At 41.8% G+C, this 27,821-nt stretch overlaps 2 protein-coding genes across 6 annotated transcripts in view; both read left to right on the forward strand.

The window, feature by feature from the left end:
• orc1 (origin recognition complex, subunit 1) overlaps positions 1 to 27,821 on the forward strand; it is a 303,843-nt gene that overhangs the window by 176,392 nt on the left and 99,630 nt on the right. The gene's annotated exons all lie outside the window — the stretch shown is intronic.
• Positions 641 to 20,178, forward strand: LOC141768245 (interferon-induced protein with tetratricopeptide repeats 1-like). 5 transcript variants are annotated; one of them, XR_012594035.1, is made up of 4 exons: positions 641 to 816; positions 11,582 to 13,241; positions 17,608 to 17,749; positions 20,018 to 20,178. XR_012594035.1 is itself a non-coding variant. In XM_074636348.1 (2 exons), exons 1-2 carry the CDS (start codon positions 809 to 811, stop codon positions 12,885 to 12,887), a joined length of 1,314 nt encoding a protein of 437 aa, XP_074492449.1. In that variant the 5' UTR covers positions 641 to 808; the 3' UTR covers positions 12,888 to 13,545. The 5 variants fall into 5 exon arrangements, 2 of the variants coding, with proteins under 2 accessions (XP_074492449.1, XP_074492450.1); XR_012594034.1 differs by lacking the exon at positions 641 to 816 and adding an exon at positions 9,265 to 9,452; XR_012594036.1 differs by lacking the exons at positions 17,608 to 17,749; positions 20,018 to 20,178 and having other exon boundaries at positions 655 to 816; positions 11,582 to 13,120; positions 13,209 to 13,545.

The following is a 27,821-nucleotide window of genomic DNA, read 5'->3' on the forward strand; positions in this document are numbered from 1 at the left end:
AAGAAATTCATGTAGGCTTCACTATCTTGCAGTACTGTACTACACAGGGCGCTGATGGACGTTAATCAAAATACAACTTTCAACTTGTAAGTCAACATGGATGAACATCGCACACATAAAGTTGTATAACTCCAAGGTGACATGTGAACAGGTGACAAATGATCAAATACAAGCCTTTGTGTCAAAGTGTTTCCCTGTCAGTGTGAAGTGGTAACCCAACAGTAACCTGGTTACACCAGTAGGTAACAGCAGAGTCATAATGCAGGTGTGTCCAGGTAACTGATGGCTCTTCATACCCGCTGCTCAGTGTGTCCACATATAGGCTACTACATATATAAATGCATATAAATATAAAATAATGCACATGTCACCTTAACATTTGATAAGATGTTGCAGCCATAAAGAATATGGCATCTTGGGTTTGAATATTTCACTCAGTGTGGCATCATATTCCTCAAGAAGAAGAACAACTTTCTAACTTTAAATCAACTTAAGAGAAAATATAATCACAGAATTTGATGGGTCATCTTTCAGTTTATTCAGATATGGCTGTAGGTTTCCATTTCTGGAAAACGAAAGTCAATGCCATTAAGACTAAACAATAGGCTTTACACGCAAATGCCCCTCCTCTAGAGTCTGATTCGACTTCAGTGAGGGCATTTAAAGCTGCATCCTCAACAACATCACATCATTTACAACAAAGCAGAAGTTGGACATCACTGACTTTATACCAGCGAACCCAAATCCAGCATCAAGAGCAAAAACCAGCCCAATATTTAGAGAACTACTGAGTCGAGGAAACAGCTGAATGATGAGGTGAATATAGCTGCTTCTGCATTTCATATCATTGTTGGAGTAAATAATGTAGGCTTCTTACTTTTCTCTCTTGTTTCTTGTTCTTTTCCTTTCTTCATTCTTCCCTTTTAGCTAGGGCCACATGAATTTTAAAATTGTATTTTCTTTCTTATTCTTAACAATTATTATAAATCAATTGTTTTCTGAAAGTTTCATCCCTCCTCCAGTATTATAATTCTGGTGGAGAAATGCTAAATGTTGTTGTTATTACTATCCTATTATCTTTAAACCATTTCATCCTTCCTGTCTTCCTTGCTTTCCTCTGTGTCTCACACTTTTTTTTATCATTTTCTTCCTACCTTACTTACTTGCCTCCTCCTTCCTTACCTCTTTCAGGCATCTTTTTCTTATCTCTTGCCTTATTCCCTTTTGTCTTTTCTTCCTCCCCTGTGTCCTCCCCTCCTTCTTTTTCTCCTCCTGCCTCACTATGTTTCTTCCTTTATTTATTTATTCACTGCATACCTCATTCCCCTTTGTGTTTTCTTTCATCCTTTGTTCCTTCTTGTCCTCCGTGTTTTTATCCTCTGTTACTTTTTCTCTTAACCATTCCTTCCCTCATTTCCTTACCCATTTCCTTCCTTTCCATCCACTAATTTTCCATACTGTATACAACCATACACAGTACAACGTGTAGTGAAATTATTTTGTGTTCCAGCTCCAGAAGACAACTAACTAATAGAAAAGGAAATCTTTCCCTCCTTATTTCCTTCCGGTCCATTCAATGCTCCTAACTCCATTTCTATGTTCCTCCCTTCCTCCACATGAGATGAACAGTGGTTATCCAAACATAGCACACGTACATTAAAGCTGAAGTAGGAGAGATTGGAGCCAAATGATTAAAAAAAGTTATTTTTATAAAACGTGACTATATCCTGACAGTAGTGCATGAGACAGGTAACCTGAAAAAAATCATGTGCCTCTGTGTCCTCCGGTGCTCCTAACGGCATCTGCAAGATTTTACAGACCGGAGGAAAACAAGCAGTAAGATCTGATCTGAGGTCTGATATCCATCTGCTGTCTATGAGAGCCAGCTGTCAATCACTCGCAAACTCCGATCAAGCGGTCAAACTAGGCAGCGCTGATCAAATATGAATCAATATTGTGTTACGTTAATGCCTATTTCTCGCCTTAGATGTTTTCAGAATCATCTTGTAGTGCACGATTTAGCTATAAAATGAGAAAGTTCGCCATTGTGAAATCTGGTGAAGGAATGCCAATTTCCGGTCACATGACCAGAGCGCATCCAATAGGAACGCTCTCTCTCTGAAATGACCTGTGATTCGTCAAAGTCTCCCGTCACGGGCTCAATTTTTTAAAGCCTGAAAACAGAGCCATGAGGAGGAGCAGAAGTCTAGTTATCTCTCAGAACACTTGAATTACAATATGCTGAAAGGTTATTATGGAATTTTTGCCCAATGATGCCAAAAATATACTGCCTACTGCCATGTTAAGAGCATATTGCTTTAAAGGGACTGTTTGTAAGAATCAGAAATGCTTGTTAACAGCGACACCTGTGGCCGTTAAGTCAACGAAAGTCAGCATCGGGCTCGCACTTGCTCGCTCTAAATAGACATGAACGAGCATCGCTCAAAACAGTGAGGCTACACACGTCAGCTAAAACCTCAATATTACTCTATATTTCACCTGCTTGGTAGTAATGTTAGCTGCCCAGACGAAGGTCTCTCATGAATCAATGCTGATCCTAGTGTTGGCTTTTCCTGCTTCAGCCTATCGACCGTGGCCAGAGGGAGACACCGGCAACCAGTCGGAGACGATAAAGTTTCTCGCTGCGGAGCCCTGTCACTTCACAAGACAAGGAAAATCTCTGTTGGTCTGGAGGAGCTGCAGCAGTTATTTCTGCACAAACGTCCACTGTACATTCACTAGATATTCTCAGAGCTAAACTAACTCTCATGCAGTGTGTAGTGTGCACGCATGCACGTGAGGTGGAGCAAGCTGAGTGAAGGCAAGCAGGCAGAGGAGCAGAGGAGCAGAGACTCCGGCCCTGGAAAGGTCTCCCCCGCGTCCTCTGTCCGCGGCCAACACTGTTTTGCAAGACGGGCATCACTAGATATAACTTTGCGGTTTTGGTGCTTCCGGGTAATTTGTGTTGGAGTCTTGTCTGAACAGCATAGCCACAGACGAGCGCGCATATGAGAGCGCGCATGGGACACCGAACCGGGTGATTTATACGTTTAAAAAGTTACAAACAAAAGTTATAAACCTACTGGTGATATGTTCTAATAGTTGTTATTTTTACTCTCCATCAGTGCTGCTCAGAGTCAAACAACACTGGTGTCCAAACTGGAGGCCTTGCAGTGCCACTTCACCTGGGATCTGGACCCCAGCAGGAACAAACTTTTCTATCTCAGGGACCAGCTGGAGGACATCGGCACAGAGGAGGGAAACAGCTGGCTGGGTCACATTTACAACCTGCGGGGGTTCATTCAATACAAGCTGAGGTTGACTGAAGACGCCCAGAGTTTGTTCAACAAGGCTGCAGAGGCCTTCCGCCAGATGAGAATTGCAGATGAGGGTCCCTGGTTAGTGGTGAACTACGGGAACCTGGCTATTTCCAATATGGCCGACTTCCGGGTGGGCGGAGCTAATGAAACCCGATGACGAATATGTTAGCAATAATGAGCAGGATGTACCTACCAAATTTTATGAATATAGGATCAACTTTGACCAAACTACGGCCTTCCACGCATTAGGGGGCGCTATAGAGCCCACTAAACACGCTGAACCCAAAAACTGTATGTTCACGTAAAGTTCACAGGTGTCCATCTTTTTGACAACTTCCATGAGTTTTCGAGTATCCCAAGGCATGTTCAAAGGCTAAAAGACATAAGGGGGCGCTAGAGAGCCGACATGCCACGCCCCCGCAAAATTTCACCCCTAATTCGAAGAAATTACGAGTTTGGATGTGCGTGCAAAGTTTCATGAATTTTTGTGCATCCAAAAGTCCTCAAACATGTGTTCATAAATTTTAAAAAAACGCAGGAAGTCCAAGATCGCTAACTTCTTGTTTGCCGAAAAAATCTCAAAAATATTTAATCCAGATCGAAGAAACTTCCTCTGAAAAACTGCCTACATTAGGGGGCGCTATCTCGCCCCCTGGAGACACCCGAGCCGGGTCACTACAGAACATTGAATTTCGCGCCACTTCTGACGCATATTCCACTTATGGTGAGTTTTTGGGGATGGGAAAGGTTCCAAAAACGCAATCTCCCGGCAGAAAAATAATAATAATCCTTAGAAAAACAATAGGTTTCCTTGCACTTTCGTGCCAGGACACCGTTGGGGTCCTGGCACTTTCGTGCTCGGGCCCTAATTAAGAGGGAGAACAGGCCATGGGTGCGGGCTCTGTCGCCTGAGAGGGTGAAAGAGTCTGCGAAGATGGCTGTTCTGCGTCGCGGTGGAGACCCGGAGAATATGCAGCATGTCCTGGGCCAACATCAGATGCAGTTTGGGATATTCAGGGGCCAAACTTTTCAATGGGTGGCAGAAAATGCGTTGGGGTATGCGGGTTATGTGGTGGCATCAATGTCAGAGGAGTCAGGAAACTCTGATTCACACAACAACCTCGTCAACAAAAGAGCCTTCCAGGGGTACATCTCACATTATCCGGCAGGCCGTTATGCCATCCAGGTCAAGCGGGAGGTGAGATCCGCTAGAAGCCAGAGCCAACCTGCCACTGCTGCTGCTGCCACCTCCACACAGCCGCCCTCCAGCTCACCACGGCCCTCAGCCTCTTCACGAGCTGCAACCACCACACAGCCGCCCTCCAGCTCACCACGGCCCTCAGCCTCTTCACAAGCTGCAACCACCACACAGCCGCCCTCCAGCTCACCACGGCCCTCAGCCTCTTCGCGAGCTGCAACCACCACACAGCCGCCCTCCAGCTCACCACGGCCCTCAGCCTCTTCACGAGCTGCAACCACCACACAGCCGCCCTCCAGCTCACCACGGCCCTCAGCCTCTTCGCGAGCTGCAACCACCACACAGCTGCCCTCCAGCTCACCATGGCCCTCAGCCTCTTCACGAGCTGCAACCACCACACAGCCGCCCTCCAGCTCACCACGGCCCTCAGCCTCTTCGCGAGCTGCAACCACCACACAGCTGCCCTCCACCTCACCACGGCCCTCAGCCTCTTTGCGAGCAGGCCATCTCCACCTCAAAAATCACCTTCGTCAGCCCAGAGAGCCTGCCTCCTGCAGTTGAAAGGAAAGGCAGACCCTGTATGCCTAACAGCAGTGTGGCAAATCCCCACATCTTTGTTTTGCCCTTTAATACTGCAGGGATGGCCCAGCTAAAACAAAGACTGAACATAACTCCATCTGCTGGTCTTAGGCCGCCCTTCCTTGCAGCTCTCGAGCCGCCTCTCCAGGCAGCTCCCCAACCTCTCAGACCTCTCCTGCTTGTGCCCAGACCTCTCCTGTGTGCAGCCCAACCTCACCTGCCTGCACCACAACCTCTCTTGCCTGCCTTCCAATCTGTGGTTCCTGCAGGTTCTTCCCTGACAGATGTGCCTTACACCACTCAAAATTACCACAAGAGGAAAAGACAGGAGGAGGAACAGAGTGGCAAAAGGAAGAGGAAATACTCCAGGAAGAGTGACGCCATCACCTGCAAGCAGTGTCAGAGGGAGCGGGACCCTGCCACCCACCAACAGTACTTTGGGAATTGGTACTGCCAGGCCACAGCCACCGTGACTCTGGCTGAGTGGAGGGCTGCACTTGAAGCCCGGGAATATGGCACAAAAAAAGATACTCGACCCTGATAACTCTGTTCACATTAGCCTATATTGTATTGTATTATATACTATTTCATATACTGTATTGTATTCTAGTAATATAGTATTAATAATAATCTATTATATTCTATTATACGATACTATATTCTATTCTATTCTGTTACATGGTATTATATTATATTATATGGTATTATATTATATTACATTATATTATATTTTATTATATTGCATTATATTATATATATATATTATTCTAGTAATAATAGTATTAATAATAATCTATTATATTCTATTATACGATACTATATTCTATTCTATTCTATTACATGGTATTATATTATATTATATTTTATTATATTGCATTATATTATATATATATTATTCTAGTAACAATAGTATTTATAATATATATTTTTTATTGTATTATATATATATATATATATATATATATTCTGTTCTATTTTGTTCCATTACATTGTATTCCTGTTGATTTTATTGTTGATAAATGTATATACCACTGATTGCACTGATTTTATTACTGTACTGTTTTTTAAAATTTGTTTATAATAAATATGTTATTAAGATGACTCAATACAAGTGTTCTTTTTCATTCAAATACAATGTATAGCATACCACTGAATTATATTATATACAGTAAATATATATATACTCTTCTAGTAATAATAGTATTAATAATAATCTATTTTATTAGCCTATATTATATTAAATTATATTATAATATTATATATAAACTATTCTGTCCTGTTCCTAAATGATAGGCTATTAATTAATCACAATGGCAAGTGTATAAAGTTAATAGTCAATGCTTGTGATAAACAAAATATTGTAATATTTACATACAGCACACACTGCTTAATTTCTACCATAGATTAAGCACAACAGACAATATTAACACACCGTTTGAACCGCCTTAATAATAAAGCCAATTACATCTTTCATATCATTACAACACGGGATACGAGGCGATGATCATCAGCCGTGTTTTGGTAGCGCGTTAATGTTACTATTTATAGCATTAATAGCTCAACGATCTGCGATAATAAAGCCAATAGGAAATAGCGATAATAATGATAAATGACCGTCATTATAACGGCAACGATAAAAGATCCACCTTAGAACCATCTATGCATGTGTGTTTGCTAAATATTAATGGCATGAGGTTTGGGTGAGACGGGTTTCGAGGCGAGGATCATCAGACATATTCTGGTAGTGTGTTACTATTTTTAGCAACCGTAGCACGACCAACCGGCTATTTCCTTGGCGTTTAGTACTGGGCATAATTAGGTGTAATCCAGGATTCCATTACACAAAGAAAAGTTATTTATATAGACTATTTAGACGACTATATCTGACTTTTGAGTGTTCCGTTAAATTAATAAATCTGTTCATTTACGCATTCATACATCAGGAGTTTTATCTTTTACCAGCTGGTCTTCCTGCATTTGGCAGATTCAACTGTGTTACTTTAAATCTGGATTAAGTGTTTAACTTCTTCGTATTTGTCTAATATAGTTTGCTCTTCCTTTGTAAAATGTGCCGCTCTGTCTGTCTGCTGACAGTAGACTTGTCCATGCCTGTGATTGGCCAGATGCTGCAAACACCTCCCTGTTCATGTGAATGTGCTCATAACCAGATGGAGAAACTCTGGGTTGGTTTAACGAGTTGATAACCACCTTCGTAGGACCGCTTAGCGGGATCTCGTTTGTTAGGGTTAGGAAAGCCAGATAACGAGAAGATACCCTGGGTATGTTGAACTCGCTTCGTAGTACAGACCTCTAGTGTAGTTGAGCAGCGTCTGTCTCTTTGAGCTCCGCCATTGCTAACTACAGCAACATACGCGGGAAATGTTCCGTCCTACGTGGTTTACGTAAATTGCGCAGTTTGTAAACGTAAGTAGCTGCTCCAATTTAACTCATTTACAATGTTACAAGGTTCATTTATTTGCCATTTTACAATGCAGGTTTGCACAATGAAATGTAAGAATAAACAGTAGATTAAAATAAATTAAATTAGAATAAAATAAACTTAAAAATAAAACGTTTTAACGGTTAAAAGTATCCGTCTAATGAAATGAAAAGATTAAAAAAATACGACTGCATAACAGTATGTCCACGGTGACAGGTGAACAAGTGAAAAATAAAAATGATACAAGTTTTTATGTCAGTGTGAGAGGTGATAACCAAACAGTAACCAGGTGACACCAGTGGGAGGCAGCTGAGCGTCATAATTAATTACACTTTGCACTTTGCACTTTGTTCACTGTGTTATGTTCTATGTTTGTGACTGTTTTTGTATGTCTGTGTTTGCACCTTGGTTCGTGAGCAACGACATTTCGTTTTAACCGTGTACTTTGTATGTGTAAAAATTACAATAAAGTTGAATTTGACTTGATAATGCAGGTGTCTCTCCGTCTCCAACCACTGTCACAGCTCTTCATATAACCTATGGGCACTGCAGATGGCCGCTGCTCAAAGTCTACATATACATATACTCTATAAATGTGTTTAAGATGATGCACATGACATCATAATATTTCTATTTGATGAGAAAGTGCGGCCATAAAAAATGAGGTTTCTTGGGTTTGAATATTTCACTCAGTGTGGCATCTATAGGTTATTATATCTTCAATAAAAAAAAAAAACTGTGTCTAACCATAAATCAACTTCAGAGCAAGTATTATGACATTTTATGAGTCCTGGTTTAGTTTCTTCATATGCGGAATACGCTTCCATGGACCTCTAACCCCCAAAAGGCACAACTAGACCACACTGTCAACCATCATACCAAATTTGAAGTTCCTAAGTTTAATAGTTTCTGAGTTCTGCTAAAACCATAAATCAATTTAAAAGCAAATATTATGACAACATTTTATGAGTCTTGGTTTAGTTTCTTCATATGTGGCTGTAGGTTTCCATTCCTAGAAAACGAAAGTCAAGGTGAAGACAGAACACAAGACTTAATAAACTTGGGAGGTCAACCAGATAAGGAAACTGAAATCACTTGTTGGCCAACGTTGTGCGTGTGATTTGATCACTAAGAAGAGTGGCCTTGCACTAATAGACGTGTGTCTCCTTTACAAACTAAGAGAGGAATAGCTTTAATATATAAATATATAGGCTATTAAGGATCAGCATGTATTGCTATGGAAAAACTAACATACATTACTAAAGGAAAGCTGGCAGTTTATATCTGGAGCTTCATGGAGTTTAGAAAGGGGGGGTCAATTGGAATAAGATTATAAAGTGTAGTAGCCCATGTGACCTTTAAGATTTATGTATATTGTAATTACTGTAACATATTTTCACCTCTGTTTAATTAGGCTACTATTTTTTTATTTACTTGCATAATAATTTGATGGTATTGCCTACTGTCTATATTTGCTGCAGAGACTGACCATTTTATTAATATGTTTGTTATGAAAACCTCAAGAAAAATAGATAATACATAAAAATGTGTTCTTCAAGAAGAAACAAACTGTTTCTAACTTTCAATGTCAGAAAAAAAATAATCGTAAAAGTTGATGAGTCATGTTTTAGTTTATTCAGATATGGCTGTAGCTTTCCATTCCTGGAAAACGAGAGGTCAAGGTGCATTAAGACTGATCACAAGACTTTACCTGCAAATGCCCCGCCTCTTCGCTTCACTTCAACTTCAGTGAGAGCATTTAAAGCTGCGTCCTCAACAACATCACATCATTTACAGCAAAGCAGAAGTTGGACATCACTGACTTTATACCAGCGAACCCAAATCCAGCATCAAGAGTAAAAATCAGCCCAATATTTAGAGAACGACTGAGTCGAGGAAACAGCTGAATGATGAGGTGAGTAGCTGCTTCTGCATTTCATATCATTGTTGGAGTAAATAATGTAGGCTTCTTACTTTTCTCTCTTGTTTCATGTTCTTTTCCTTTCTTCATTCTTCCCTTTCAGATAGGGCCACATGAATTTTAAAAATTGTATTTTCTTTCTTATTCTTAACAATTATTATAAATCAATTGTTTTCTAAAAGTTTATTCATGATAGTGCAATAAAGAAGAAAGTCCGGTTTCCATGACAGAGCCCCTTGAATCCTGTCCTGATTCAAAGCAGCAATGGCCTCCTTCAGTTCTCTTTCTGCCCCAATGAAGTTGGTACCATTGTCTGACCTCAGGTGCTCCACTTGTCCTCCTGCTGATAAAACGCCGCTTCACGATTCTCCATGATAAACAGTCAGACACTTAACAGTTCGCCGCGACAGTCAATGCAACAAACAGTCAGCACAAAGTCCAAAGTCCGCCCGCTTCGGCAACCAGTGCATTGGATTTCCGCCCTCATGTGTGTGCACACACTTTAAATGGCCATTAAACAGTGTAGCGCTACCATACCTCCACGTCGGGTGCCTTGCAGTTCTGCGGTGGTCCGATGCTCCACAGCCGGTTTTAGCATTAGCTCCGTAGCTCCTCCGTCCTACCACCCATGGATGGCTGCATACGTCCTCCAAACGAAGCCGAAATCCACACCGGCAGCTCTCCTCGTCCTCCCGCGTCGCCTCCGTTGAGTTCAAAACGTTACGCAGTTTCAACGAAGTTCCAACTGGAGCTGGTTTTTGACTAATTGTAGGAGCTAAGTCTACTACTTTAGCTACTGAGGTGATTAGCCATGGACTGACGCGCTTTTCGCTGTTGATGTTACCTTTAGCTGCATGTTGTGCTGAACAAAACCGATCCTCAGGCCGCTCATTGGATTCGGAATAACAATTAATTTATTCATGATAGTGTAATAAAGAAGAAAGTCTGGTTTCCATAACAACAAGCCAAACAACACAACACGGCAACTAAATCAGCGTCACTGCGGTCAAAAACCCTTTGCCCTTCTGGACTAAACCCTGACGTCAACACAACACTTCCTACCTATATACCCGTGGCTGGGTCAGGCAATTAACACAGCGCCATCTAGTGTTCCTAACAGGGAATTACACCACAATCTCAGTATGTGTCAGCATCATTTTTTGGCTCTTACAGTTGTTGTTGTTGTTATTATCCTATTATCATTTAAAAATTTCATCCTTCCTGTCTTCCTTGCTTTCCTCTGTTTCACACCATTTCTGTCATTTTCTTCCTTCCTACCTTCCTTACTTGCCTCCTCCTTCCTTACCTCTTTCAGCCATCTTTTTCTTATCTCTTGCCTTATTCCCTTCTGTATTTTCTTCCTCCCCTGTGTCCTCCCCTCCTTCTTTTTCTCCTCCTGCCTCACACTGTTTCTTCCTTTATTTATTTATTTATTTATTTATTTATTTATTCATTGCATACCTCATTCCCCTTTGTGTTTTCTTTCATCCTTTGTTCCTTCTTGTCCTCCATGTTTTTATCCTCTCTGTTACTTCTTCTCTTAACCATTCCTTCCCTCATTTCCTTACCCATTTACTTCCTTTCCATCCACTAATTTTCCTTCCTTTGTCCTCTGTTCCCATTTCAAGTTTTACTTCTTTATGTACTTTGCTTTTCCTTATTATCTTTAAGCCAACTTTTTCTTTCCAGCCGTCTGTTGGTCCATATTCTTTTCCTTCCTATCCTCTCTTCTTTCATGACTCCTTCCTTATTTCCTTCCTATCCTATAATACTCTTTAATCCATTTCCACCCCCCTTCATTCCTTCCTTATTCCTTATTTCCTTTCTGTCTATCAAATCAAATCACGTTTATTTATCACATATATAACCATACACAGTACAACGTGTAGTGAAATTATTTTGTTTTCCAGCTCTAGAAGGCAACTAACAAATAGAAAAGAAAATCTTTCCCTCCTTATTTCCTTCCTGTCCATTCAATGCTCCTAACTCCATTTCTATGTTCCTCCCTTCCTCCACATGAGATGAACAGTGGTTATCCAAACATAGCACACGTACATTAAGAGCAGATTACTTTAACCTACTGCTTATGTGTTTTAATATTTGTTATTTTTACTCTCCATCAGTGCTGCTCAGAGTCAAACAACACTGGTGTCCAAACTGGAGGCCCTGCAGTGCCACTTCACCTGGGATCTGGACCCCAGCAGGACCAAACTTTTCCTTCTCAGGGACCAGCTGGAGGACATCGGCACAGAGGAGGGAAACAGCTGGCTGGGTCACATTTACAACCTGCGGGGGTTCATTCAATACAAGCTGGGGTTGACTGAAGACGCCCAGAGTTTGTTCAACAAGGCTGCAGAGGCCTTCCGCCAGATGAGAAGTGCAGATGAGGGTCCCTGGTTAGTGGTGAACTACGGGAACCTGGCTTGGCTGAACCACCACCTGGGAGACCAAGCAGAGAGTCAGGCTTACCTGACAAAGATCGACGCCCTGATGAATAAATACCCATCTCCATCCCAGGACGAGCTCCATCCAGAGATCTACGCTGAAAAAGCCTGGACCCTGATGAAGTACAGCACAGACAGAAAGCTGGCTGCAGATTACTTCCAGAGAGCCATCAAGATGCAGCCGGACATGGTGGAGTGGAACACCAGCTACGTCTTAGGGTTAGAGAGAGCTTTTAAAGACAGCAACACGGAGCTGGAGGCTGACATGTTGGAGAAAGTGAGAATCGCCAAGGAACAGGATCCAGAGAACTTGTACCTCGCTGTTTACTACCTTGAGCAATGTGCTAGGAAAGGAGAGAGAATTGAAGATGAAGCTCGAGAGTTAGCCAGAAAGGTTTTGAGAAATCCCGTCAGCAGCTACAGTGGAATGAGACCATTAATGATGGTTTACAGAAACTATGTTTCTATTGATGAGGCCATTGAATTGGCAGAGGAGGCTCTGGAAAACCATCCAGATGAGCGTTATCTGAAGAGATGTGCTGCACTCTGTTACAAATGGTGGATCATGCTTTTCAGGGACAGTCGCCCAAAGCAAAGCATGATAGACAGAGCAATCAGTCTCCATGAGGAGGTGATTTCTCTTTACCCTCATTCTTCACTTATGAAGGAAATAGATCTCGCATTTATGTACGCAAAATTCAATCAAAGCCAGACTAAAGCTGAGCAGATGTATCGGCAACTGCTAGAAAGGGATCTGGAACCTCGAGAGAAGCAGGTCCTTTACAACCACTACGCTAAATATTTATACTACGATCGAAAGGAGTACCAAAGTTCAATACGATATCACATGAAGGCGGCAGCGATACCGCAACAATCCTTCTATCGTGATAACAGCATCACAACTCTGAAGAACATTAAAGACAGAAACAGGAGCCCAATGTGTAGAGAAATAGAGGAGTTTCTGGCAAACCTGCAAGAGCCATAGCGTTTGAACATCACTGGTTCTAAATCCAGAAATAAAATGTAGGTATTGCATTACCTAAAAAAATCTGTACGTACTTATTGATTGAGCTGTATCCTTTAAAGGCAGGTTTCAACAAGTGTCTGCACGTTTTTAGACTTAAGTACATTTAATGGAAGACAAAAGCTTTTTTTTTAAACTATCTAAAAATCTACTCATTTGCTCTGAAAAACTGTCAGCAGTAGTACACTCAATCTGTACTAAACAGGCTGAATCATTCAATAACTCTAGTCCTTTAAATAACATCCACTGTGGACATGTTCAAATGTTATTACCATAATTCAGTTTCACATGATTTATTAAAATAGATTTTGATCAGTGTTGTTTTCATAACTTACATGTAATCACTGTGTTTATTAAATTCCTGTTGTGTTGATTGTTTTTATTCCATAGCACTGTATTTTAAGTTTATATAAGAACTACACTATATGTAATTTGAATGTCTGTAAGCTTTGGAGTAGTGAAATATAAAACTCTCTGATAATATTATCGATAATTTGATGTAACCTGAATATTATTGCCAGATGCAACTGATTGTATGTATAAAGTATGTCAAGCTGTGTCTCAATTGTACACAATAGTCTATTAATACAAATAAATATACATTATGTACCCTAAGAAATCTTAAAGTTGTTTTGTTTTGGTGGTTATTATACAAGAAATTCATTTAGGCTTCACTATCTTGCAGTACTGTACTACACAGGGCGCTGATGGACGTTAATCAAACTACAACTTTCAACTTGTAAGTCAACATGGATGAACATTGCACACATGCAGTTGTATAACTCCAAGGTGACATGTGAACAGGTGACAAATGATCAAATACGAGCCTTTGTGTCAAAGTGTTTCCCTGTTAGTGTAAAGTGGTAACCCAACAGTAACCTGGTTACACCAGTAGGTAACAGCAGAGTCATAATGCAGGTGTGTCCAGGTAACTGATGGCTCTTCATACCCGCTGCTCAGTGTGTCCACATATAGGCTACTAAATATATAAATACATATAAATATAAAATAATACACATGTCACCTTAATATTTGATAAGATGTTGCAGCCATAAAGAATATGGCATCTTGGGTTTGAATATTTCACTCAGTGTGGCATCATATTCCCCAAGAAGAAATAGAACTTTCTAACTTTAAATCAACTTAAGAAAAAATATCATGACAAATTTGATGAGTCATGTTTTAGTTTATTCAGATGTGGCTGTAGGTTTCCATTCCTGGGAAACGAAAGTCAAGGTGCATTAAGACTGAACACAAGACTCTATGCTCAAATGCCCCTCCTCTAGGGCTGGACTGGCCATCTGGCATACCGGGCGTTTTCCCGGTGGACCGACGTCCTTTTGGGTTGACGTATGTCTTTTCTTTCTTTATTTTTTGGCCCATGAAACAGGTAAATCGACCCATTTATTATCCTTAATTGACACTGGGCTGGCCCAATCTCATAGGGAGGAGGAGAGGGAGGGAGATGAGGGAGGGAGTGTAGAGATAAGCATTATGGACTGTCTGGCCAGGGTCGGTGCCAGAGTATTAGGGGGCATTTTTTTCACCTCATATAGCCTTTATTAAGTGTATCTTTAACATTATCATGTTTCATGAAAGAAATAAACTGACAGAGAGGTGTATACATACTGGAAAAGTTTGGTCCTGCTGGGGTCCAGATCCTAGGTGAAGTGGCACTGCAGGGCCTCCAGTTTGGACTCCAGTGTTGTTTGACTCTGAGCAGCACTGATGGAGAGTAAAAATAACAAATATTAAAACACATCACCATTATGTTAATATAATATGCTCTTAAGGGTGCTATGTTTGGATAACCATTGTTCAGCATGTGAGGAAGGAAGGACGGAGAGAAGAAAGGAAGGAAAATATGGATTAAGGAGCATTGAATAGACAGCAAATAAACAAAGTCAGGAAAAATGAATGGTCCAGTAATAAAGAAATAAAACATCCATCCATTTTCCATTCCCTCTCACTAGCAACGTTTTCAAGCTTCTCAAGACAGATGAGATATATAATCTACATGGTGTTCTGGGTCTACCATGGGGTGTCCCAGGGGCATTTCTTTTCACCTCATATAGCCTTTATTAAGTGTATCTTTAACATTATCATGTTTCATGAAAGAAATAAACTGACAGAGAGGTGTATACATACTGCCACTTATGCGCACAGGCGCGCACGCACGTATACACATGCTGTTATGTCCACAAAAACAGGTTATAAACTAACACCGTGTCCTAACTGGATGCGAGTGTCCGACTATCGCGCTGCATCACGCATCTGACGCTCTCTGTCCACTGAATACGTTAAATCTGCACTTCTGTTACATCATGTAAACAAACCAGGAACATATCAGCTGTGAGCTCCAGATCAGACTGGAGCTGAAGACGTAACCACCTCAAAGATGGGTTAGTAGTACTTGTTATCTTCCTACGTTCGTACTTTTATTATTATCAGAAAACACACGTTTTATTTGTGATATTTACTTGAAATAACATACGATATAGCCAAGAGCAAGTAGGTTGTTATCTAGTGATCTTCTCCAGCCAGCTGCCACCTTATTATGGTTTCTGTAGTGAAATGAGGAGGTACAGGAGGCTACAGATAACTCCTCAGGCACGCCCTGCGTCTTGCTCGTGCCAGGGTCAAAATGTGCACACACGCAGGTGCCGAGATAAACAGGCAGTTAAACAACACATTAATCTAACAGTCTGACTGATTTCTTTATAAGCAAAATTTAAGTTAATAAAGACTAAATGTGGATGTTTCTCTCACCAGTTGTTGTCCCTGCTCAGCCTGCTATAGTGTAACATTAGTCCATTGTTTTATTCCACAATACTGAACAGAATAATCCAAACAGGTAGAAAAAGTAAGATGTGAGAGGAGCACATGGTGCTTTTTACTCTCTTGGTCCTAATTGTGCTTTAATGCACCAGGTCTGTAGGTCTACTTTCTTTAATTTTTTTCTATTGAGCTAGATTAAAAAAAAAATTAAAAATAAAAATACGCAAACGGAGCGGATCAAAACGAGGCTTCTTACTGGAATATTGTAGTGACGGCTCATAGTTTCCAGAGTTTCCATAGTTGTATCTTTGCTGTGTGTTCGTGTTCTTTTGAGCCATTAGTGAGGTGGCTGTTATATTTTTTGACAGGTAGCTCGTAATAAAGTTTCACCAGTGAACTTTATTACATATAACTGCGAGCATCAATGCCTGTGCTAAAAGTGTCAGTAATCAAGTTAATATTTTCATTTACATCCAGGACAACTGACCCGGTTTTCTCGGCTTATTTTATCTAAACTAATCAGCCGTTCCTCTCAATATGAGTGACAGGAAAAAATAGGAACCGTGTATCCGATAGAAGTTCAGACAAAACATCACGCCGCGCTGTGCAGCGCCGTGTTGTTCGCAGCCAGTTAGGACACTCCAATAGAAAACAATGTATTCAAGCCCAAGTACATGTCCTAGTTGTTTCCTAAATGCAAAACTATTATTGTTTTGTGCTTTATTTTGCATTGCAGTGTTAAGTCCTTCCATTACCAAACTGAATGACTTCATTTTACTTATAGCTTAGCTGTTATTTCAGTTTAGTTTTTTGTCAGGAGAGAATTCAGCTGAGGGGGCACAGTGACCTTTTTGGACGGGCCTGGACCCTGGTGCCTAACGCCGACGCTGCGTCCCTGCCACACTGCCTGCGTGAGCAGCGCATGTCGACTCCGTCGCTGAGCTGCTGCGGCTCGCACGCTTGTGGTGTCCACACAGACAGCGTTGCTGCTTCTGCGTTGCTACTGCTAGCCCTTTCTTTACTTTGTGCTATTACTACCGTATTTCCACAATTAAAAGCTGGTACTCTATTAATTCATGGAGCCGCACACCTCACTACATTTTCCACATCACTGCTCTGCAAATATTTCAGAATAAATGCCTTGTGTTTACAAATTAAGGGATTCTGTCCAAAAAAATGCTAGAGGGCTTTTATTTTGAAACAGAAACATCAAGTGTTTTCATGTCTGTGACGTAATGTACAGATATAGACATTGAAACTAGTAATGTTACTGGTATGATGTCAATATATTGTCAAAAGATCATTTTCACTGTTTATTTTTGCTGAAAAATGCGCTCGTCACGCGAAAAAATAGGCGACACCTCGATCTCTATACATGCCGAGCCGCGCTACTCACATGGGCTGTGTGGCTGCTCTAACCTGTTAACATGGCACCAAAATAAAAAGCAAGAGGTTCCGCACACACGGCTCATGCAGGCAGTGTGGCCCGGACGTCAGAAATAGGGTAAGTGAGCTCAGACATCGTGTAGAAAGTAGCAAGGTGAGGTGGTTTGGACATCTGATCAGGATGCGTCCTGGGCGCCTTCCTTTGGAGGTTTTTACTTAAAAAAATCTGTACGCACTTATTGATTAAGCTGTATCCTTTAAAGGCAGGTTTCAACAAGTGTCTGCAAGTTTTTAGACTTAAGTACATTTAATGGAAGACAAAAGCTTTTTTTTAAAAACTATCTAAAAATCTAAACATTTGCTCTGAAAAACTGTCAGCAGTAGTACACTCAATTTGTACTAAACAGGCTGAATCATTCAATAACACTAGTCCTTTAAATAACATCCACTGTGGACATGTTCAAATGTTATTACCATAGTCAGTATCACATGATTTATTAAAATAGATTTTGATCAGTGTTGATTTTCATAACTTATATGTAATCACTGTGTTTATTATATTCCTGTTGTGTTGATTGTTTTTTTTCCATAGCACTGTATTTTAAGTTTATATAAGAACTACACTATATGTAATTTTAATGTCTGTAAGCTTTGGAGTAGTGAAATATAAAACTCTCTGATAATGTAATAGATAATTTGATGTAACCTGAATATTATAGAAGCTTAAGTCATAATCCAAGCTAAAACAACACAGTTTAAACTGACAGATGCAGGAAGGACAGCTGGCTCTATGCTGTGGGTGTTTACTGCTTTGAATTATATTTTCATACTTATTTTTTAATTTCCTCTTGAGTTCGTTTCACACCGGCGGAGACGGGGACACAGCTGAAAGAAGGTTCAAATAGTCATATATGCTACACTGTTAGTACTGGGCATCATTAGGTGTAATCCAGTTATTTGTTACACAATCAAAAGCTATTTATTTAGAAGACTATATCTGACTTTTGAGTGTTCCGTTAAATTAATAAATCTGTTAATTTACGCATTCATACATCAGGAGTTTTGTATCCGCCATTGCCAACTACAGCAACATACGCGGGAAATGTCCCGTCGTACGTGATTTACGTAAACTGCGCAGTTTGTAAACGTAAGTAGCTGCTCCAATTTAACTCATTTACAATGTTACAAGGTTCATTTATTTGCCATTTTGCAATGCAGGTTTGCACAATGAAATGTAAGAATAAACAGTAGATTAAAATAAATTAAATTAAAATAAAATAAACTTAAAAATCAAACGTTTTAACGGTTAAAAGTATCCGTCTAATGAAATGAAAAGATTAAAAAAATACGACTGCATAACAGTATGTCCACGGTGACAGGTGAACAGGTGAACAAGTGAAAAATAAAAATGATATGAGTTTTTATGTCAGTGTGAGAGGTGATAACCAAACAGTAACCAGGTGACACCAGTGGGAGGCAGCTGAGCGTCATAATTAATTACACTTTGCACTTTGCACTTTGTTCACTGTGTTATGTTCTATGTTTGTGACTGTTTTTGTATGTCTGTGTTTGCACCTTGGTTCGTGAGCAACGACACTTCGTTTTAACCCTGTACTTTGTATGTGTAAAAATTACAATAAAGTTGAATTTGACTTGATAATGCTGGTGTCTCTCCGTCTCCAACCACTGTCACAGCTCTTCATATAACCTATGGACACTGCAGATGGCCGCTGCTCAAAGTCTACATATACATATACTCTATAAATGTGTTTAGGATGATGCACATGACATCATAATATTTCTATTTGATGAGAAAGTGCAGCCATAAAAATTAGGTTTCTTGGGTTTGAATATTTCACTCAGTGTGGCATCTATAGGTTATTATATCTTCAATAAAAAAAACAACTGTGTCTAACCATAAATCAACTTCAGAGCAAGTATTATGACATTTTATGAGTCATGGTTTAGTTTCTTCATATGTGGCTGTAGGTTTCCATTCCTAGAAAACGAAAGTCAAGGTGAAGACAGAACACAAGACTTAATAAACGTGGGAGGTCAACCAGATAAGGAAACTGAAATCACTTGTTGGCCAACGTTGTGCGTGTGATTTGATCACTAAGAATAGTGGCCTTGCACTAATAGACGTGTGTCTCTTTTACAAACTAAGAGAGGAATAGCTTTAATATCTAAATATATAGGCTATTACGGATTTATCAGCATGTATTGCTATGGAAAAACTAACATACATTACTAAAGGAAAGCTGGCAGTTTATATCTGGAGCTTCATGGAGTTTAGAAAGGGGGGGTCAATTGGAATAAGATTATAACGTGTAGTAGCCCATGTGACCTTTAGGATTTATGTATATTGTAATTACTGTAACATATTTTCACCTCTGTTTAATTAGGCTACTATTTTTTTATTTACTTGCATAATAATTTGATGGTATTGCCTACTGCCTATTAGCTGCAGAGAATGACCATTTTATTAATATGTTTGTTATGAAAACCTCAATACAAATAGATAATACATAAAAATGTGTTCTTCAAGAAGAAACAAACTGTTTCTAACTTTCAATTTCAGAGAAAAAAATAATCACAACATTTGATGAGTCATTTTTTTGTTTATTCAGATGTGGCTGCAGGTTTACATTCCTGGGAAACGAAAGTCAAGGTGCATTAAGACAGAACAAAAGGCTTTACACGCAAATGCCCCGCCTCTTCGCTTTGCTTCGACTTCAGTGAGAGCATTTAAAGCTCAGTTTGTACTAAACAGGCTGAATCATTCAATAACACTAGTCCTTTAAATAACATCACTGTGTTTATTAAATTCCTGTTGTGTTGATTGTTTTTTTTCCATAGCACTGTATTTTAAGTTTATATAAGAACTACACTATATGTAATTTGAATGTCTGTAAGCTTTGGAGTAGTGAATTATAAAACTCTCTGATAATGTAATAGATAATTTGATGTAACCTGAATATTATTGCCAGATGCAACTGATTGTATGTATAAAGTATGTCAAGGTGTGTCTCAGTTGTACACAATAGCCTATTAATACAAATAAATATACATTATGTATACTAAGAAATCTTTAAGTTGTTTTGTTTTGGTGGTTATTATACAAGAAATTCATGTAGGCTTCACTATCTTGCAGTACTGTACTACACAGGGCGCTGATGGACGTTAATCAAACTGCAACTTTCAACTGGTAAGTCAACATGGATGAACATCGCACACATGCAGTTGTATAACTCCAAGGTGACATGTGAACAGGTGACAAATGATCAAATACAAGCCTTTGTGTCAAAGTGTTTCCCTGTCAGTGTGAAGTGGTATTTAACAAAGGAAAAGTAAACTATATTAGACAAATACGAAGAAGTTAAACACATAATCCAGGCTAAAATTAACACAGTTGGAGTAGTCAAATGCAGGAAAAACAGCTGCGTAGAAGAAAAAAATGCCGGCGTGTTGAAGGAACTGGCCTTCTACCTCCAAGAGGTCAAGGCCCAGTTATGTGTTGGTTAATCTTGTGTGACAAAGAGAATTTCCAAACAGATGGGTTAAAGCATAATGATTAAATTTATTCCGAACAATCAATGTTGCATAAGTAAAATAAAAGAGTTTACAGATATCTGGATCCAATCAACGTGTCCCTGACAACATACAATGCATGGGTCAGTTCGCGAAGTATGAACCCCGAGCTATCCCTGATCCAGCGTATTCATGGTTTACACAATAGTAATATTCATAAGCTTATGGCACGTGATGTTTTTGCTGCATATCTTCTTTTTTGTTTCTCCTTCTGACTCCATCCTCCCTTGACCTTGTGAAAAGAACAGAACGTGCCTCCTCCCTGTCCTCGCAAACACTCCATGCACAACAAATCCAACAGTCAGGTTATTTCAGGTCATTGTAAGCACTTTTGTACATAATAAATCCAACAGTCCCTCTTTTGAACTTAACTAAGTTCACCTACAGGTGAAATAAACATCAGAGATGCTTTGCTACAAGCAGAAACTGCAGGAGCAACTTAGGACATGGTGTTGCACGTCCTCCTCTAAATAACATTCATTGGTGGCAAGGTGGTCAGAGCATTCACATTGATGGGAACCCTTCTGCATCTTCAGCAGGTATCTCAGGGTCATAAGCGTTTCGCCCCTTAGCCTGTACGCTTCACCAGAGTGGGGCAGTGGAGACTACATTAGCCTTCACCTGCAGAAGGGTTCCAACTGCGGGCTCTTGTCAACCAGAGCCACCTTGAGCTACTCTCGGCTACCGTGGCTATTTCTCCAGTGGCTTTCTTCAGTTGTTTGGGTTCTAAACCAATCTTCTGTAAGAAGTAGCGCACTGATGTTGCTGGGAAACCGCGGCAGCCAACTTCGATGGGGAATAAGGCTGCATACCAACCTTTGACTAGGGCCTCATCAATCAAATCCTGGTACTTGGCCTTTTTCAGTTGGTGAGAAATGGGTAGCCTGTCCTCCCAGGGCACTGTGAGTTCGGCTACCAAGATGGTTTTTGTGCTCCTTGATAAAAGAATCATGTCCGGTCGGAGTGAGGTTACCGCCACCTCTTCTGGAAAGACGAGCCTCTTCTTGAGATCCACTTGTATCTCCCAGTCAGAAGCTCGATGCAAAATGGATGGCGGGTTCTTGGCAGTTGTTCTTGTCTTAGTAACCTTATCTCCTTCTCTTTGGAAACCGATGACTCCGGGTGGTGGTGGTGCCTGGTGTGTGTTGGCTTTAACCCTCTGTAGGTCTGTCCATTTTGCAATTTCTGTAAGGACCTTATCGTGCCTCCACCTGTAACGGCCTTCACCCAGAGCTTTAGGACATCCAGTCAAGATGTGATTCAGGGTACAGAGGGTTGCTCCACACTGTTTGCAGGATGGGTCCTCTTCTTTGCCCCAGATCTTTAGGTTGTTTGGGGTTGGCAGGAGATCGGCCACAGCCCGCAGGAGGAAGGACAACTTGCCCTGGTCGGTACCCGGAGTTCTTTCCAGGACAGCGAACGCTCGAGTGCCTGGTCCCACTGCGTCCACCGTCCTTGGGAGGCGAGCCCTACCGCTTTTGCGCGGCAGTCTTCTTCTGCTGCCTCTCGGACTCTTTGCACCACAAGACCTCTCCTGCCTTTGGCATTGGCCTTACTCCACGTCTTGGCGTTGTAGTTTCCAAGTCCTAACCTTCCTTGACAAACCACCCCAACGATTTCCTGATGTTTCCAGTATGCTTCAGCTTCCTTTACCGCTTCCTGAGGTTTCCACTTCCTGCCACACTTGACGGTCTTGTTGGCGTGTCTGACTTTCTCATCCTCAGACAGTAGCAGTGTGCTGACTGCTCTTGCCTTGGTGGCTTTGAATTCTTCCACCACTGATGAGACTGGTAAGCGGAGCTTGGAGGTCTTGCTGTACAGGTTGACCGAGCTGAAAGTCGGGGGAACACCCAACCATTTACGCACAAATTTACTGCACAGTCTCTCCATTGCCTCCACTTGAGTCATGGGGAAGTCGTATAACAAGAATGGCCACTGTAGTCTGGGTATGATGCCATACTGGAAGCACCATACCTTAAACCTTCCAAGCAGCTGGTTGTTGTCAATTGCCTTGAGCCAGATGTTTAGTTGGGCTATGGTGTCTTTAAGGTTGCCGCTGTCCTTCAGGGTGCTGTCATAGTTCTTTCCAAGGCATCGTATTCCTTGTTCTTGAATTGTTGGAATCACAGACCCTTGAATACTGAAGATGTTTTTTGTCAGCTTCCCTTTCAGGATACTAAGGCTCCTAGATTTTTCTGGTTTGAAATGCATACGTGCCCATGTAGCCATCTTCTCCAGCGAACTTAGGATCCACCGTGTTCCCTGAATCGATGGAGTCATCACTGTAATATCGTCCATGAAGGCTCTGCAGGCCGGATGTCTTGTACCGTCGTCCGCCTTAGGTCCTCTACACTGCATTCCTCCTGCTTTGAGTAGTAGGTTCATGGCAGCCACAAACAGGACCACCGATATTGTGCATCCTGCCATGATGCCTTTCTCGAGCCTCTGCCATTTGGTGGTGAAATTTCCCACGGTGAACCTCATCTTCAGCGATTCCATGTCTGACATCACAAGCTTGGTAACTTCCGATGGTACATGGTAGTGCTCCAATGCAATTCGGATCAGCTGGTGAGGTACACTTGGGTAGGCTTTGGCAAGGTCTAGCCATACAACTGAAAGTGTGTTGTTGTTCCTTTTTGCTTCCTTGATGACCTGGCTGATCACAGATGTATGCTCCAAACATCCGGAGTACCCCGGGACTCCTCCTTTTTGGACACTTGTGTCAACATACTCATTAGTGAGTAGATAAGATGTTAGTCTTTTAGCGATGATTGACCAGAATATTTTCCCTTCGACATCTAGTAGGGAGATCTCTCGAAACTGGTCTAGTCCTGATGAGTTCAGCTCTTTAGGGACAAAGCAGCCCTCAGCGAGTGACCATAGCCATGGTTCTTGCTTCTTCTTCCAGAGTGTCCGTAACAGCTTTGATAGCCTCTTCAGTAGCTGCGGGCAGTTTTTGTAGATCTTGTAAGTCGTGCCTGACGGACCTGGAGCCGCTCCCGCCCGAGCTTTTTCCACTACTGCCCTTACTCCGTCAAGAGTGAAATCTGCCATGTTGAAAGGGGTGTGTGGCCTAAGTGTTGGCAGCTGGGAAGGACATTCCCCCAGTGGAATGTCTCTGTTGGGATCACCATGTGCTGCTGCCACACTATCCTCCACTTCTTCCTGAGAACATAACAGTCTTCCACTTTTAGGCTTTCCAAGGAGGTCAGCTGTGAACCGGAAGGGGTTGTTAAAAAAGGCTTTCCTCTGTCGACGCTTCTCATTCTGCTTTTTTCGGATTGTCTCTGTCCTGCGAAGCTGGAGTAAATTTTTCCGCAGCTCTGAGCTTAGTTCGTTCAGGGCCTCTTTTTCCCTTTCGTCTGCTTTCCGCCACCTTTTCTTGAGCGTCCTTAGTTCTTTCCGCAATTCTGTGATCTGGCGCTGCCTCCTACTGGGACCTGCTGGAGGCTTGGGAGTTTTGCCTTCCTTCACCCCAAAGGTATCTTGGCATGCCTGATACACAACTTGCACCATGGTCTTTATCTTCTTAGTTGCATCTCCTTTCAGGATGTTATCCAGGGACATGCATAGATCGTTGTCCAGTTGTGCCCATCTGCGATCTGCTGCTGGTGGTAAATTCAGACGTGGCTTCTTCCCGAAGCCCTCGAGGCTTTCGGATTCACCCCTTCTTCTTGTGCTCTGAGCAGGTTGAGCAGAGAGGCCCGGGGCACTGTGGTTTGCCTCCTGGCCCTGGTCCTCCACCGACTGAAAAGCTGTGCTAATAAACTCAGAGATAGCTCTCTGGGTAGTATTACTTGCTTTGCGTTGCTCTAGTTGCTCTTTACACTTGGACTTGCCTTGGTGAATTTTCACGCCACGCTCGTTCTTGAATAGTCCACCGCAGACGGTGCATCTTCTTTTGTCTTCACCATCCTGTCTTGCCGTATCCAATCTCGTAGTCCTTATATCGTTGTCCGGGTCTGTGGCCGTGTGATCCGTCCTTAATGGCAGATTATCCTCCCCCCCTCCTCGGTCTGCCTGGGGGTATTCTCTCTGTTTAGTACTTGTAGCTTGATTGTGCAGTGCTTCAGGGTGCTAGCCTTGACACTATTGCGTGCCGTCTTTCTGAGCTATCGTCCATTCTTTCATGGATGTCCGTGGGTCTTCCCCCACCGCCAATGGGCCTTTCCCCATGGCCACGACAGTTAAGGTGAAATAAACATCAGAGATGCTTTGCTACAAGCAGAAACTGCAGGAGCAACTTAGGACATGGTGTTGCACGTCCTCCTCTAAATAACATTCATTGGTGGCAAGGTGGTCAGAGCATTCACATTGATGGGAACCCTTCTGCATCTTCAGCAGGTATCTCTACAGATAATGTTACATACAGATGTATTTATTATAAGCATCATCACACAACCTCTTCAGGGTCGACATCTTCACTATCCTCCGCCATTTCCAGGAGACCCTGTGTCTCAGCTTGGAACATGGCCATCTGATAAGGAGGAGGTGCATCCGGATGCTTTCGTTGCACAGCAGAAATAATCACACGCTCAGTGAGGTGGCGAATACATGGAATACAGCAACAACCGCATAATACTAAGCATGCGCACACAGCAAGGATTGAGGAGAATAGAGATACCATCATGGACTTCCATTTCCCAAAGGTACGGTCTAACCAGTCGTTAATGGGGCTGTTGATACCTGAGTCATCGTGCATTGATTCAGACAGCGTCCGGAGCCCCTCTAGCGCCTTAGCGCCTCCCGTCCGGCGCTGTATTGTTAGGGATGAAAATACAACATGAGTCTTGGAACATTGAGCATACACCGCCTTTCTCTGCCAGCAGCATATCTAATGCCATTCTATTTTGGATCACCATCAGTGACGTAGGAGCCATTTGTTCAGCTAGACCGGCAATCGCATCACGGGTTAGATTAGTTAAACGGAGAACATTGTAGTGAATGTAGTTGATGCGGTCAACATTTTTGTTAGGTGTGATAGGGAACAGAGCACTTATTACAGGTATGTTTTCAAATCCTGCAGCTATTTGGTCAGCTAGTTTATACTCATTAGGGGAGCTACCTCACTACATCATTCTTTATAATCTTGGTTTAGCCTTCCCCCCCCTTGTAGCCCACACCTTCCACCCTGCTTCTGAGTGAAAGCATTGTCTATTGTTAAAAAGAGTTACTTGTGATTAGCTAGTTTTAGCAGAGTGCAGAGGCGAGGATGATAAGTAATGTATCTAAACTAGTACAGTCTGTGCTTTCCCAGGGTATTCAGATTTATCTGAGTACACAAATTCTACACAAGGGTCATGGTATTTTCTCTCACATTCCCTCCTTTTATCATGAATAACTAAAATGGTAACTGAAAACACGAAAATACATGATGAATTGCATTAAGATAGTAATATTAAATGAAAACATTAAACATATATGATATATATAATATTAAAACATTATAGCTGAAAACATTTAAAATACATGACAAATCACATTAAGAAAGTTTGTACAGAAGAACGAGGACAAGAGAGGTAAACACAAATGCTACAGCAAACGCCACTAGCAGTTTGCCGCACTGCATGATGCTTCTAGTTTGTTTTCCTGCGCGCAACTGAAAACTTTTATCCGGGTGGTCCTATTTTATACTGGTTTGGGAAAGGAAGTGAAACTTCTCTCTGGTGGATTCTCCTCGCCCCTGGTTCCTCTTTTTATCTATTTAGCATTTATTCTAAGCAACAAGTTTTAATACAATGTGATATATAATGTTTTTCAAAAACCACCTAGATGAGTCCACCCAAACAACCATGTTAGCCTGATTTAACTGTAAATACAGGCAAGACCTTGTAACCTTCTTTCCCTTATGTGTATCTCATCACAGTCACAGTTTATACAGTATATGAAAAATAAAAAATTATACGTGACCCTCTTTTCACGTAGCCTGGGCTCCTTGTGGGGCTGCCTCCTCTGCTTCAGGTCCTGTCCTGCTGCTGGAGCACTGTGTTAGGTGCCACCAGTTGAGTCCTTTTCCTGCAAGCTGCACAGCTGTTGCAGTTCTGGCCAGAACCTTGTGTGGGCCTGTCCAACGTGGCTCCGACCACTTCCTCTTTAACACCTTCAACCAAAGGTGTTCCGGGGGACCAGGGTCAGGTCCTGGAACGTCCTCTGTGACAGGGGTGACAGGTTTGTCACCTGTATAGGAGAGAGCTGACACAAGAGCATTAACCTTCAAATAGTATGGTCTGTAACCGAGGTCAGGAAGGGGAGAGAGGTTTTGGGACGGCCCTGGGAAAGGTCGGCCACACGTAAGCTCAAATGGTGTGAACCCTGTGATTGTGGATGATACACAGTGCCAAATTTGTGTTGTAGTCCCAGAGCCTTTTCAACAGATTGCAGGTCTTTATTTTTGAAATGTGAACCATTATCTGACCTGATCAATTTAGGAAACCCATGTTTCGGAATGTACTCATTCACCAGACATTTAATGACTGATTTTGCGTCCTCTTTTCCCATAGGGTAGGCCTCAACCCAACGTGAAAATGCGTCCACAATTACTAGGAGGAATCTTTTCCCCCCAGCCCTTACTCCCATATCTGTGAAATCCATAAAGATTTCCTGTCCCGGGGCAGTGGGAGAAGGATGTTTTCCTGCCCTAGGAGTGATGGTAGGTCTGATGTTACATGTACTACATACTTCACACTTAGTCAAGAAGTCAGTTATAGTAGCATGTTTCCGGGGAATCCACCAGTGGCGGAGATCTCGTAACATCTGTTTGTGGCTTTTATGGTCAAGTCCATGAGTCTGAGTCAATATTGAGGACATCCAACATGGGGGCATAACTATTTGATCTCCGTTATACCATATACCATCAAACTGTTCTATAGCTCCCTTATCTTCCCAGATGGTTCGTTCTGCTGCTGTGGCAGATTCCTGAGCTTGTTTGATGGAGAAATCAGTTATCTCAGAACCGAGATCTGCTGTGGTCATGACCATCATAGTAGGTAAATACCCTGCCGCCTTTTTAGCAGCTGCATCCGCTGCTTCGTTTCCTATACTCTCTAAATCAGTGCCCTGACTGTGTCCTTTCACTTCGATCACAGCTACCCTCTGTGGTAACTGGATTGCTTCCAACAACTCTTTCATCAACTCCTCATG

The sequence above is a fragment of the Sebastes fasciatus genome, chromosome 5 (assembly GCF_043250625.1).
Source record: "Sebastes fasciatus isolate fSebFas1 chromosome 5, fSebFas1.pri, whole genome shotgun sequence".
Taxonomy (NCBI): Eukaryota; Metazoa; Chordata; class Actinopteri; order Perciformes; family Sebastidae; genus Sebastes; species Sebastes fasciatus.